The 15,431-nt window shown below is 42.6% G+C and overlaps 1 protein-coding gene across 4 annotated transcripts in view; it reads left to right on the top strand.

Moving 5' to 3' along the window:
- The first annotated feature begins 4,242 nt into the window (after positions 1 to 4,242).
- FBXW8 (F-box and WD repeat domain containing 8) overlaps positions 4,243 to 15,431 on the top strand; it is a 62,890-nt gene continuing 51,701 nt past the window's right edge. For 3 of the 4 annotated variants that reach the window (XM_073313059.2, XM_073313060.2, XM_073313062.2), the window contains exons 1-3: positions 4,245 to 4,663; positions 8,727 to 8,831; positions 15,037 to 15,201. In XM_073313059.2, coding sequence (XP_073169160.2) covers positions 4,298 to 4,663; positions 8,727 to 8,831; positions 15,037 to 15,201 — 636 coding nt within the window. In that variant the 5' untranslated portion in view covers positions 4,245 to 4,297. Of the gene's footprint in view, positions 4,664 to 8,726; positions 8,832 to 15,036; positions 15,202 to 15,431 lie in introns of all 4 variants that reach the window. The other variant, XM_073313063.2, reaches the window with a different exon arrangement.

Below are 15,431 nucleotides of genomic sequence, written 5' to 3' on the forward strand. Positions count from 1 at the left end.
CTTAACCGAAAGGATGGGGGAGGGATAGCTCTGTGGTTTGGGCATTGGCCTGCTGCTAAACCCAGGGTTGTGAGTTCAATCCTTGAGGGGGCCATTTAGGGATCTGGGGCAAAAATTGGGGATTGGTCCTGCTTGGAGCAGGGTGTTGGACTAGATGATCTCCTGAGGTCCCTTCCAACCCTGATAGTCTATGATTCTATGAAAATCTCCCACTTCTCAGTAACAAAAATTTCTATTCTCTAGTAAGAGCATCCTCCTGTTACAGTGGCACCTTTATAATCCCAGAGGCTGTCTCTGTGGAAACACTCCATTTGCCTGGGTTTGTAAAGACAAGACATTTTTTGTAGGCTGTACCTTGCCATAGTAGCTCTCAGCCTGAACATGGGGGCCACCAGGGTAAGTTCAATTGCTTGTGGGGTTTCTGAGTCAGAGGAGCCCCTCAAAATGACAGCTTAGGATCCAAAGGGATTCTTCGGGGGTTGTTCATTCTCTTTTAATTGGGTTTTGTAAAAAGCATAGAAAGGAGCCTACTGCCGAGAAAAAAGCAGCGAGTAATTGCTTAAGCTGTCAATAGAGCAGAAGGAAGCCACCAGTGGCAAACAAATGAAGGGAATATTGGAGTCTCCCACTCCACAGAGGGAGAGAATGTTGGTACCACCCCATCTATACTCCCTTTTAACGCACAACTTTGCCAACAATTAGTCCCCAGTGCAGATCCATTATTTTATCAATTTCAACAAATATTATAATTTTGCTAAATTAAAAAAAAAGATTATTTTGCTTTAAAAGTGAAAGGAAAGTGCACCTAGGCTGTAATTTGAAATGGATCCAGAGTCAGATTTACCAAGGATTTTTTGTTGTTTTTTTATTTTCTTTTCACCTGGTTTCAGAGGACACAGGCAATGGCCAGATTTACACTAGTCCTCACAGCTGCAGGTCCTGAAGCTGGTAAGTGCCTGGGCCATATTTCAGTGCTAGTTTTCAGTCTGCAACTGAAGAATGTAGTCTTTAAAAAGCAAATGAAGTATGGATTATTAATCACACACACAGAGCATTTTTTCCTTCCAAAAAACTCAGTTGAAGATGCATTCAGGTTGGAGCTGGGAAGTTCCCAGGGTTCACAGTGCAGAGTTGAAGTCCAGTGGGATTCTCTGATATTTCCACCCATCCTCAATTGGGTGGTGTGGGAGACATTTCCTGATTATAGGTCCATATCGTGGCCTGCAAAAGGAAAATCTATTTTAGAGTCAGGGAACTCATTGATCACTCTGTGGCTTGTGTGGTGTCTTTCTGACCAGCTGATCAGTTTAAAAATAAACCCTTTATTAAGACTGGAAACTATGTACAGAAGTCAAGTAATGAAACTTCCTATTATTCTCTGACTGCCCTTTCCTGGGCTTCTTTGTTTCTGCTCCCAGCAGAAAGTTTGTCACAAGAAACTCCAAGACTGCATGAAGAGCATCCAAGGAATTGTGGCATCTCTACACTTCCTGGAGGACCCACTCTAAAGCACAGGGTGAAAAACTGTCTCCTCCAAAAACCTGCAGGCGATTTAGAATGCACAAGAAGAGCTCAAGGATCTCGGTGAATCTGTGCAGGGCGAGGGCCTTTGTGAAGAGTCACGGTGGCTCTGCACTGCTCCCAAGACCACATCTTCCTTGGCTGAGGTGGAGTAAGAGGAGTTCTGGACGTAGTGTTGTAGCAGGCATCTTCTTGCAAGCTGGAACCATGCCTCTCATGGCTAGTAAAATGAAGCAGGGAGGTACCGAATCTGATGCTGGTTGAGATAGTTAATATCAGTTTTCCTTCAAAAGAGAATTAATTAGGACCCTGCTCAAGAAAATGTTTCCTGGAGTACAAAACATACACAACTGTGGTCCCATCAGTGTGCAGATGACAGCATCTCTATGTCTATTTTAATCAAACCCAGACGATGCACTGTCTTTCCCGGTTGCCTGGCCATGACAGGAAGTGGATGAGAGGAAACTAGCTGACACTTCACCCAGGGAAGAGAGAGGTGATTGGGAAAAGCATCTACAGTGTATGACATAGTTGGTTTCTGCCCCTGTGACTGAAAGGGTTTGCCCATCCCTTGTCAATCAAGTTTGAAGTTGAGGGATATTCCTGGATCCTCCATTGTTTCTGGAGCCTGAGTTCTGCTCAGTGGCCAGAGATGGTCTTTTTAATGAGCTAGGGACAACAGCTGAAACCATTTCTCCTTGATGTTGCCCTCAGCAGTTATCCATACCTTTGTGAACTCCTGATTAGATTACTAGACTGTACTCTATGCACTGAAGACCGCTCCTCAAAATCGCTGCTGATGCAAATGGGGAAAAATTCCAATTAAGTCAATGCAGCAGTACCCATTTACACCAGCAGAGAATTTGTCCCCATTATGGCAATGTGCAGGCTACCCCTGGAGATCATTTGGAAGAAATCTGAGGCCCGCTGCTTAGCAGGAATGGCCACAAGGAGCACATTACACCACAGTTTCAACTCTTGCATGGGGTTCCAAGTGCAATTCAGCACACTAATATTCTATTTAGGTACTTATATAGCCCCCATCACTGAAGTATATCAATGCTTCCCATGTATGTCAAAATAGAATGAGTAACAATCTCTATCTATATTTGTTTACAGTTTTATGTTCACATGTGTAAGAACGGGTGTTGTGCTTGGGCTCCTGTGTGCGAGGGAGGAGAAAGTGCAGAAAAGCTAAGATGAAGAAACCAGGTTTACATTTAGTTCTGAAAGTGGTGAGACTGGTGGTCACTGTTATCTCTGGCAGCAGATAGGCTGTATCTGAATGTCCTCTCTCCTGCATTGAGGAGTCTGCCCCGGCTGGGCGATGGTTTTATTGTTCTGGTGGGACGCAGCTGTCTTAGGATGTCACCATGGTCATTGAGGGAGAGGTGTTTCTCAGGTAGTTGGAGCCAATCCCATGCAGTGCTCTGAATATGAGGACAGAGAGTTTGAGCTGCACTCTATATTCAGTGGGGAACTAATTCAGAGGGCAGAACACTGAGGTAATGTGCTCACCGCATCCTGTGTTGCTAAACATGCAGGCTGCTGTTTGTACCATTTGGAGCTTTTTCAGGATGTGTGGCTTCATTCCTAGAGATAATGAGTTGTAATAATCAAGGCTGGAAATCATGAATGCATCCATCACCATGGCCTCATCTGTGTCCAATAGGATGAAGAGCAATGTTTTGGCCAGTTGCATTTGGAACTGGGTGTTCTTTGCCATCACGGCTATTTGGGCATGTAGCATCCTGAAAGACCCCACAGCTACAGACTGACACATCATCCTGGTACTCTGCTGTCAGCACTGGCTCCTCTTGTAAAAATCAGTATTCTAGCTGGCTTATTGGAATATAGTGTATGACCCTTTGCCTGGTTATTGCTGAAATATGGGACAAAGAGCCTCTTGTGTTAACTTGATACAGGATGGGGGAGATAAGGAACTGAATAAGGGTTGTCTCTTAAGATAAGGGACAGTAGTCACCCTATTACAAGCAATTATTTATTTATATTTGTATTGTTTTTAGCACAGTAGCCTGGCCTGGAATCAGGGTCAAGGCCTGGTGGTGGTGGGCACTATAGAGAGATAATAAATGCAGTCCCTGCCCCCAAAGAGCTTGCAATGTAGAGTCCTGATTCTTGCAAGTTGGTATCCTTGGGGTGTCCCAGGCCCACATGTGGTGGGTCAAATTGCAGGATGAGGGCCTAAGGCTCCCAATGTACAGATCCTGCAAGCACCTCATCACGTATGACTTTGCCCAGGGGAGGGTGAGTGTACTCCCCTGAGCAAAGCCACACAGGTGTCTAAGAGTCTGCAGGATCAGGGCCATAACAACTCAGGAAGGACACCCGGCAGGCGGCTCTTACAGAATGTAGGACAAGAAACGCGCCGTGCACATTGCGGGCAGCGGTTGGACGCAGCCGATAGCCTGATGCCAGCCGCGGGGGGCGATTTGCCTGGCAGGGGCTGGTGCATGGCCTGGCGTTTGTAAGTGGGCTTCAGGGGTCACACAAACGCGCTGTCAGGTTCGCTGGCGGCCCCGGGGGCAAATCCCGAGCGGAGCCGAGCTCCTGCCGGCACCAGCGGCCGCTCAGCGCCTCTCGGGACGAGCCCCTGGCGCTGCCCTCCCGGCGGGGGCTTGGCTGCCGTGAGCGGAACCTTTGTGCGGCGGAACTGAGTTGCAGCGGCCGCAGTTTCCTGCCCGGCCTGGAATCCCGCGTGCTCCGCAGCGGGGCCGGGGTGGGCCCTGCTGCGCGGCGGCTCTGCGGGGCCGCGATGGCCGCGGGGCCGACCGAGCTGGAGCTGTTTCGCCGCCGCTGGCGGGCGGAGCTGGCCGGGGCCCTCCCGGGGAAGAAGCGGCGGCGGGCGGCCGAGCCCGGGGGGAGCCCGAGCTGCCGGGAGCCCGTCTCCGGCTGGAGCAGCTGCGGGGGGGTCCCGCCGGCCGCGCCGCGGGATGGCGGCGGCGAGGAGCGGCGGGAGGCCGGGTACTTCGCACTGGCCCGGAGCCTGCTGGACGGGAAGGGCCCGGGGGCCCGCCGCCGCCGCCCCCGCCCGGGCCCCCCGCCGCCCGGCCCGCCCGCCGCCGCCGAGCCCGAGGACGGCGGAGACAACGACCTGCTGGGGCAGCTCATCCGGGACCTGGTACGGGACCCCCCGGCCCCCCGCCGGCCCCCTCGCTCCCCCCCGCTTCTCTCCTGGGGTTTCACCGCGGGCTGGTCCCGCCGGGTCCTGCCCGGGACTCCCTGTGCGGGGTGTGATGCCGGGGCCTCTGGCACGCTCCCTGCGCTGGCTTCTGCCGGAGCTGCCCAGGCTCCTTCCCTCTCATTTCTTCCCCCACCTAGGTCCTCTCGGCTCCAGGCGCTCCCATGGCCGAGTGTGGGCCAGGCTGCTCCTGGGCAGACACGAGGATTTTGTCTTTCTTTCTATGCCAGAAACTTTCGTAAAAGGTCATGTGATAACACTACTTTAAAAGCAACTTGTTGGTTTGAGTCACCTCAGTTTTGCCCTCTGGCTTTAGAAAAGGCCTGCTATATATTTTAATTTTGTTTCCTGTGTACACAATAGCTCAATTCTGTACCTATCTTCAGAAATTAATAATTCACAGGAGGTAGAACTATACAGTTCTGTTTTTCCCCTTATTGATTTGGTGTAGCTGGTGTGGGGGTTAGTTTATGTCGGTCAAAAAAATTTGTGGTTACGTAGGACCCCATAAACAGACTGGACTTGCTGTGTCTGGTGTTGCTTGTTGGCAATTTTGTTATTGATAGCCTATGAAAGTTTATTTTAAAAATTTAATCTTTGCCTTTAAAATATGTTCAACTTCATGAAAGTGGTAAGGATACACTTACATGAAAAAAATCACCTTGAGTCATTATCATGTAGTTGGAGCTGTGCAAGTGGACTGTTGTATCTTTTTTGATGTTCCGTTGACTTTAGTGGGACAGTGGGACTGTGCATTAGTGCACTTATAAGATCAAGGCCCAAAGCTTTAAATTAGGTCCTGAAATGATAACCCCCCTCACCATAATGTTGGATCCATAGTCAGGGGGTGGGGAAAAGGAAGAACAATAACAAGAAATATTCTCTTCTGAACCCCTCGTCGCTCCACTCAAAAGGATAAAAGATTACCTTTTGGTGCAGCTGATTTAATATCCCAGATTAAAATTCTAGTCACTTGGGAATTGCTTGTTCCTTTAAAACAGAGATACCCACGCGCTCTCTCTCTCCCCCTCTGAATCCTAGAAGCACTTGACCAATGACTAGGATCGCTACTAAAACAAAACTGTATATGGCTACCCTCGAGGAATTACTGTTATTTACTCTCCTTTAATAACAACATTTGAAAAAGCATTGTACTTGAACCATTTCTCTTTGGTGGGATTAGGAAGACCAGTGTGTAAATACTTTTGATTGTAACTCCTGAGTTTTCAGTTGCTCTAAACCTATTTTACCATGGTTTCGGAATACATGGTCTCTTTATAGCAGCTTTTCTTTAACACCAAAAAGTTTGCTCCTCAGTGTTATGATGAGGGTGCAGTTTAACCTTTTTCTGTTAAATAAAGTCTAATCTTTTCACTCAAGATAGTGGATGCTTAATTAGTTTGCCTGCACTAAGTATCTTGCTAAACTGAATCTCAGTGGAGAAGATTTCCGGTCGCCAAGAAACCAATATTAATTGTATAAATGAAGCCGTTAATTTGAAAGGAGTCCTAATTACAGCTCTGAACAAGTTAAAAGCTATTTTGATAAATCCTTCTTGTGCTCTATCTGCATGAGAGATTTTATTTACAGTGTGGGAGAAATTAGGGAAAAAAACATTTGCTTCTTACTAACTTAGCTATGACTAATTATTCTTTTATTTAAAAAAAATAAAAAAAGAGCAGATTGTACTTCTGACAACTAGGCACAAATTAATCTATTTACAGAATTAGTGCTCCATTAGCACACAGGAGTGCAAATCCCTCTCAGAGGGGATGGCAGTATTAGAGTTTTGGATTCATTCCAGTAGATTTTTAGACGGACCAGTGCTGATTTAACATTACATTGTTCCTTTATGGGTTTTGTTTCATGTGCTATGTTGAGCTCTCTCCTAGTGACAGATTATTTGGGGATTTTGACCATATGTACTGTTGAACATGTACTCTGCTTGGCATCAGATATTAGGAACTAACAGTTGTGCTATTTGTCACTGTAAAGGTAATTTCCCCCCACCCCCCTTGCATTGCAGTAATTAAGTCCCTGTCTGATCTCTGACCCTGATGTTACAATGTGACCATAAATACACACTTTAGATCTAAAATTTTTTTGGCTGTACTCAGTTGGACTTCATTGGGGTGGGAGGTGGGAAGCACAACTCTAACTAATCCCAACATTATCCATTTTGCTATTTTTTGTTCTGTATTTCCTTTGTTAGGGCTGCAGAGGGCACGGACTTGAATGAGGAATTGGCAAGGATGGGGGTGATCTAGTATGAAGTGGAGGTGGTGAGGCAAGCTGTGCACTGCAGCCGTACTGTAGAGCAGACATAGCTGAAGAATCAGAATATGCCTGTCTTTGGCAGAGATGATGAATAAATGGGATGTATTTTGTTAGTTACATGTCAGTAGTTATTTTAAGTGTGAGATGTTATGAAGATGTGTGAGAATCTTGAAGTGTTTGAGATGTAGGCATTATAGGAACTCAAAAAAAAAATCAGATCAAAATTTCAGAAGGAGTAGGTTTTCTTGAATGCTACGAATGTGCGAAGTCTGCCATTATAACAACTTGAAACATATCTGGAAATTTCAGTGAGGATCTGCTTGTGTGTTAAGCATGAAGACTGAAGTTGAGAGTTGTGATTGGAAATAAGGCAATTTAATCTTGCTTTAGCCGCAAATCTCAGTGCGACCTTATGTGTAGAATTATGCCTTCATAATACAGTAGCTGCAGCATGTAGAGGGATTTCTATTGTTTGCTTATACAGGAAATAACTGATAAAAAATCCTCTTTTTTTTCTTTAGGTAACAAGATCTGATTTGTGGTATTTATTCAAATTTAAAAGAATTATTGTTTTAACATTTCTTCTGATAGGAAATGGATACTTTCAGACATGCAGAAAACCATAGAGCAGCAGTTCTCAACCAGGGATCTGAAGCCCCTTGGGGGGTCACGAGCAGGCTTCAGAGGATCTGCCAGGCAGGGCTGGCATTAGACTCACTGGGGCCCAGGGCAGAAAGCCAAAGCCCCGCTACCTAGGGCTGAAACCGAAGGTTGAGCAATTTAGTGGTGTCGGACCCTAAGCAATTGCCCACCTTACTACCCCGTAATGCCGGCCCTGTCTTTTATATGCAGAAAACCAGTTGTTGTACAGGTTGGGCCATGGAGTTTTTATAGCATGTTGAGGGTGGGGAGTCGGGCTCAAAAAGAAAATGGTTGAGAATCCCTGCCATAGAGTATAATCTCATTTTGATCTATTAAGTGAATGAAGATGTTAGGACACTACATTTTTTGCACACTGTAGTTAAAACTCTTAAGTGAATGAATGTGTAGAGGATATATGCTTTTAAAGTGCATTCATTTTATACTTGATAGTGAAGTTTTGAAGGTTGTTTTGTTAGAAACTTAAAATGTCCTGTCTTCAAGACCCCTCTGTTTTAAAACGAGTGTACATGAATGTCAGCTCTCTGTTATTTCATGGCTTTTATTATTCAACTATAAGCAAACAAAAGACTGAAAAGCTCTAATTTCTGAGCATTAACAAATGACCAGGAAAATGTGTCCTATTGGCCTGCTCACTGAAACCAGTATAATCAAATGAGTACAAAAAGGAAACGTTGCTCGGGTAGACTAAGATTTGTGTTTTGTTACTGTTTATAACCCTTTCTTCTGACCAAAAACTCCCAGTGAATCATCTAGATAGCCCTTATTTCTCTCTTGCCTGAGAGAGATGTTCCCAAATGGAGCTAATGTGACTTACCTGATCTGACTGATAGGATGAGAATAGCTCTGCACCTTCATGCAGGTGTGACTACCCAACATTCTGGTATAGCAGGGTTGTAGGATGGAAGAGCAGAGAAGGTCGGTCTGATTTTAGTTACAACACCAAGAGTACATATGATCTCTCCTTGATTTTACTATGAGGATATTACTGCCTTGCCACTAACAATGTGCAATTTATTCATGCATTAGAAAAAGTCTAACAGTTTATTTCCCTTTTTCTTCTCAGAATGAAATAAATGAGGTTCCTTTCTTTGATATCCAGCTGCCTTATGAACTGGCATTAAAAATTTTTCAGTACCTGGGAAGGACTGAGCTGGGCAGATGTGCTCAGGTAAGAACTATCCAAGATTTGCTTGTCTCATCCCACGTAAGATCAGCATTGGTGCTCACCGTGATGCATTTCTGCTATTACAATGTGCAGTAGCCCTAAATGAAATTTTCCTCCACCAGAGACTTAATTTATAATTCTTCACATATTAAGACATACTCCAAAAGCTGAAAATTGAAAGCAGTATTAAATGGACTTGATTCATAGTTTGCTTCAGTGTAGTTAACTGAAATGTTAAAGGTTTGATAACAGCTCTAAAGGGACAGCATGAAAACTTAAGACCAAAAGAAATGTTTGTTTGGATTTTCATTTCCAGTCAGTATAGTTGTTTATAAATAAATAAACACTTGCAGTGTTTGAAACACAAACAATGTAGCACTGAGAACCTGGAAATGAAACTGACTTAAAATTGATTTCCTTGTTGAAGCTGATATATAGAAAGTAAACAAACAGGATAAAATGGAATCTTAACAATTCTGTCACTTTTAGTAATTAGTAACCTAACCTAGGGTGAAGATATTTGTTTGATTTTTTTTTTTTTATTTATTCCCCCCCTTCAAATTTACCCTGTTCCTTTGAGGGATTGTAAACAGGTACTGTTACCAGTCTGTTCTCAGAGAGAGCTCATATACTATGTATATAGTAGTTCAAACTCATCTCCTTCCTGAGGTTTGGTTATTAACCCAGAAATTAAGAATAATACTACATAAAGTTACCTTGGCTGCCCCTAGGGTTTCCACCCTAAGACTGTTCAGTCCACACCCTTGATCCTCTCTCCAGGGAGCCACTGTTGCCTCCTTTCCAACTAGATTGAATAATGAGCCACCTGCTTCACTGAATCACCAGAACCCACTTAACAAATGCCAGTTATCTTGGGGAATGTTAATAGGGTCGGGTGTTTCGGGCATTCACTCCCAGCCTATTCTATGGACACTGTGGGATGTTTTTGGGCCCGGCGTTTAGGATTTCTGTCCCAACGTCATGTAATCACGCAAAATCCAATCAAAACAGCCTTTTGGGGGTGGACTTAAACATCCTCTGAAGTGTTTGCAACAGCAATAAAGAAGCATTATATTAGTACACAACTACCAAAACTGGCTAGCTGAATTAAATACAAATAGTTATCGATTAGCATGAATGATTAAATTAGACATTTAACATTTTTTCAGTTTGAATAATCTATGATGTTACGCAAGTAAGGATAGCTATTGTTTAAAAGTTTTAACTTGACCATGTCCCTTAAAAACAACAAAAAAGTACCATTAGAAGAAAAAAGATTTCCTCTTGCAAGCGTTCTGCAAGAAAAGTTTGAGGCATTACTTTATACTAATGTGCTCTGTAGGAGGCCGTGAAGCTTTCACATCTGCTCCTGTTTCTGTCAGCCATCCTATTAAAAATGGAACTGGGCTGCATTTCAGAGTGGATTGCAAGTAGGCTGGAATAATTTTTCTGCAGCCGTGACCAATTTACTTTGCAGCATAGTAGTACTTGGTAGTGTTAGCTACCAAAAGGGCTACCTTGTTAGCGAATCTTCCTTTTTTAAATTTATTTATTTTTTATTCAAAGCCCATTTTTATGCTTTTTAGCAGCTAGACAGAAGGTAAATGTGAGATGTGCAAAACATTCTTGGAAAAAGACGGTGGATGTTATGTAGTGGCTGACAGCTGAGCAAAGGTCCGGTATTTTTCAGGGCTTTCAGAATGAGATGAACATCCAATGCTTTAGTGCAGAACTGGCTGCTTTTAAGTGTTCAGCTGAAAAGCAAAGCAATAAAAATAAATACCATTTTCATTTTTCTCTTGGTAATTGTTGTTTTGAAAAGAACTCCACCCTCTTCTGTTAAATGGAATGCCCTGCTGCTTTACAGTGTTTCGTAGAAAGTTTTTTTGTTTTTGTTTTTATTAAGGTGCCTTGGGAGTTTCGTGAAATTGGGCCAGTTAGTGGAAATGGCATCATGAACTATGCAAGTGCCTTTGGAGAAAACCTGTTTGCTTAATTCTTTATGCCAAATTGGTAACTGACTAACAGTAAAGTAGCCTGACTGCTGAGTGTCTTTGAGATTTAATCACACCACAGACTGCTTGGGAGAACTTGAATTTTATCCTGATTTCCCTCTCCTCCCCCATCCTCCTTTCTTTCCCACAGCTGCTCTTTGATTTCTTAGAATTAATGCTGTGAAAGGCAAAGGTCTCTGTGTGCTATTTTAGACACCATAAGGTCATGTGCATCATGTAAATTAATGGTGTCATCGGTTCCTGAACTATTATGGGTTCACTGAGGTTGTGAAGTATCCATATTGGCATGTGCTGGACAGCTGTTCTTTTCTGGTACATGGTGTCAGCTGCATTTTGAGAAGTCACAAAACCTGTCTATTTTTCCTCATATTGATAGTGGATAGGAATGAGAAGAGTGAGGCACTTGGGAAGCTACACATGTGGCAGAATTTTAAACAGTTTTTTAGAAAGTATAATATGGAGGGCCTGATTCTACAGATGTTTGCAAGTACTCTAACTCATGCAACAGTTCCCATTGACTTCCCTGCATTTACAGGATCAGGCATTGTCTGAAAACGGTGGGACAGTGCGTCTTGTCTGTGTTCTATAAAATGCGCTGTGAACTTTTGGTACTATCTAAATGTTTTATTGTTACTAATAAGACAGCGTTAGTCACTTGCACTTTGTGGTGGAAATGCTCCTGTGTGATGTGTATTAAAAGCTGCAGCTAGAATAGCGTTGTTTTGTTTGTAAATATGTTGGTGCGTGATTTGGTCTAAGTATGTTTATCATTAATGTCATGATTTTCATCTTCAGAGTGACTTAGAAACACTAATCAATCTAAGTGTGTCTATTTAAGGCTGTCACTGGAGGAACTGACTCTTGTATTTCAAGAATAACAGGTCCTGTGAGACAAGAATTTTCAGTTGCATGGTTCTGTCACTGATGGAGTTATTAACCTGAATAATTGAGAACCATCTCAAGTTGTTTAATAATGCTTTGTATGGGATATATAAAAAGCCACATATGGTTTGATGTCGTCTCTTAACTTTTTCACATACAGTTCTGAAGCATGGATGGATGGGACTTACCTCTTTTCTTATGTTCAATGAGCTAAACTCAAGCCAGTCAATAGGATGAGAGAGGAAGTAGAGAAGCAGATGGACAGAGATTTCCTGAACTTGGTGTTTGGAGGGAACTGATAACTCTTTTGTTAATAACAAGAGTAGTCTTAGCGGCTCTTGATGAAATTATTAGCATTTAGGCCAAATTCTGCACTACATTAGAGCTTATACTTTCCCATTGAAGTCCCTAGGATTCATCTTGGGATGTACATTTGTAATAACTTAGTGCAGTTTGGTTGTGGAAGGGAGGAAACTTAGAGAAAGGGAGGAATAGGTATTTGTTCAGTGGGATTTTGGTCAGTCAGAACAAGAAAATAAAGTCTGGAATCTGATGGGAGGAGTCCTATAGATCTTATTAAAATATGCAAATAGCTTTAAATTAGGTAAAATTTCTAAATTTATGAACACCACTTTCATGCTCGGCTGTATGTAAGGAAGACGTAGTGATGCCCCTGTGTGGATCTGAGGGGAAACAGAATTTTCTCTATGGAGACTGGCAAGAAATCTGATGTGATGTGATAAAAAGATAATGGTGACGTTAAAGGCAAAATAAAAAAAATAGTTTCTAGATGCAGAGTAAGCCATGCAAGACGTTAATGTTGATAAGCTTTGGAGATTTACATAATACAGACTTGGAAAATAATTATGGTCCCAATTTATTTTTTAACGAGAGTTTTGAGTGTTTCGACTGAGCTCTTTGGATAGCCGTTAGCAAGCAGGTTGTGAGCATGTGTGCGTGTACACAAAAAAAGCCATGTTTTTTTGGCTCCCAAGACCTCACCTGAAACTCTAACTGAAGCTGTGCTAATAAATCTGATTTCAGCCAATAGCTGGTTTTTAATGCTGCAGCTCGCAGTGGTGTTGTGAAGTGAAATGCTTGAGACACTTTTATTAGAGACTTCTTGCAGCTGAGGCTCGCTCGGTGGGGCTTTTACTAGGGATTGTCGTGCCAGTTTTGGTGCATTAAGGAAAGGCTACGTTAGACATCCTTTGGAAATGCATGCTTGTAAAACTGGCAAGACTCAATGTAATTTGATTAAAAAAATCATAAGATAGGATTTCTTCCCCCCCTTTGAATGTTTGTTCATGAAAGGTAAAATGATGCTATAATTAGTTCTAATATTTTTTACCCTGTTGTTTAAAACCAGCTTAAAAACTTGAAACTGGAAATGTCTCAACAAATTTTGCCTATTTTGGCAACACACACATTTTTTTCCCCCTTTCTTTCTTCCATATATTGGTAACAGGGCAGAAGTTGGCATGGCTTGATTTTGTTTACTTCTCTGTTTGTGCACAAGCCTGCCTCATCAATGTCAGCAGAAATGCATTCCAGCTAAAGAGACAGAGAGGTTCGTTTCCGATCCACAGTGTTTGCCCAGAGTCTTAACTTCTGCAGAACAGCTGCTTTTTTGTCTGTGCCAGCAAAAAATGGAAGCTTTTGTCTTTGTCTAGGCAACAGTGTGTCGATTTGTATTACTTTCCAATAACTGGAATTGAAAGGAGATTTCCCCACTGGATTAGAACAGTTTTTTAAAGTTTTGGCATCATTTTGATTCTCCTGAGCTACGTGACCGTGTCCCTTCAGGGATGGAAATGATGATGGTCATTAAAGTCCTTGGTTTTTAGTTTTAAGACCAATATAGTCAGGGAAGGCATACTACAGATTTCCTCACTTCTAAGTGAATAACTGTAATCCAGATCTCTGTCTTGTCCAGTGATGAAAACTAATTCAGCGTATGTGATCAGTTTGGACCGAGGTCTAGAGCCACTAAAGAGAACAGTAGCTGTGTTTGAGGTGGGTACCCAGTCCAAGAAAGAGAAGCTTTCACAGCTGCTGACCCTGAACAGCCCTGCAGGCTATGCAGCCATAGAGACTGATCTCTCTTCCCAGGGCTTACTCCCCACTCAGTCATGGTTGCATAACTCTTCAAATGTTATTACATAGCTATTCCTTTTCCAGTTCTCTACCCAAATTGCAGTCTGTTTGTCACAGAGGGGTGCATGTTAAACGCTCTACCCCTTAGAGAAATTATGTTCCCATCTTGTAATACACTTACAAATTTCTCTAATGGAATTTCAATTTGAAAAGGCCTTTTTTAAAAAAAAAAAAAAAAGAGAGAGAGAGACTAAGAAGCAAGTTACAATAAAGCTGCTAGGATTTTCTTGCCACAGCAGAGTTTGTTGATTGATCCTACTTCTCTGCACTTCAGTGCAAGCAACACATAGCAGCAGTTAATATTATGGCACATGTTGCATTGGTGAAGTCTAGCTATTCATGTTTTGCAGTGGAGACCTGGTGACTCCATTTTTGCCACCAAATATGTAGTTAATGTCTCAAACTGCAGTTTGGTGTTTCTGGCTGTTTGATTCTTATGAGCAAAAATATAACTGTATTTCTATAAAGCATATTTGTTTTCAGTCTGGACATCCTCGTTCTTATCTGGTATATTCGATGATTGGCAGTGCACTGCACTGGTGTGGACTGTACGCCCTAAATTCTGGGTTACTTGGTATATGACACTTAGAAGTGAGATGCAACCTTAGGATTGAAAACAGGCTTATCACTGATCTCATTGACAATAGCATCTCTCACATGGAGCTATTTCACTGTTCTCTTTCATGCAAGAATTGTATAGCAATCACTGCTTAAAGTGTTTTTTTCCTTTGAATCTTTAAAAATGGTAATTCTAGGCACACTTCATTATGTTGAAGCAATTCCTTCTGAAATAGACAGCAACTTGAGGCTCCTTTAAAAATTTAGTTTAATACTTCATTCTTATTGATGCACACTGTAATACAATATTTTATATCTCACTGCTGTCACATTCCTAATCAGTCATTGTCAGCAGGGCTTTAGAGGGGTGATGCTGACATCAGAGTTATCTTTAGCCTATAAATGTGAAAACACAATTGTGAACATGAATTTATGTGGAATCTTTAATGCTACCTACCTCCTCTCTTCCCACTAGAATTTTAAAAGGGCATGTTGTCACAAAGGTAGGGCAAAATAAATGCATTGATTTGGATGACAGCTGGGCCTGGATATTTACCTGATCTGATGATATTTATTTCATTTCTGTCTGCTTTTAGGTGAGCAGGACATGGAAAGTACTTGCAGAAGATGAAGTGCTTTGGTACAGATTGTGCCAACAGGAAGGGTACCTGCCTGATGCCAGCATCTCTGATTGTCCCTGCTGGAAACTTGCTCTTCAAGACTGCTATATCAAAGAGCGCACTTTAAGAACCAATTGGAAGGTAAAATGAGAGGAGTTTTGAAAATAGTACTCAGTGATGACCATGTAGAAACGATATAACACAGCTCAAACCAGTCATTCTACTGCTAGTGAAATGTGAGCCTCTTATTGCAGTCTTTTTTGCCAATAAGAAGATGAAGGCAGTGCAGGGTTAAATGATCCCTCCTCTCAGCTGTTGGTGGCTTGCTTGCCTGTCTTGCTTTCACTTTGAAAATGTGCTCTCACACTGGA

The sequence above is a fragment of the Lepidochelys kempii genome, chromosome 15 (genome assembly GCF_965140285.1).
Source record: "Lepidochelys kempii isolate rLepKem1 chromosome 15, rLepKem1.hap1, whole genome shotgun sequence".
Lineage (NCBI taxonomy): Eukaryota > Metazoa > Chordata > Testudines > Cheloniidae > Lepidochelys > Lepidochelys kempii.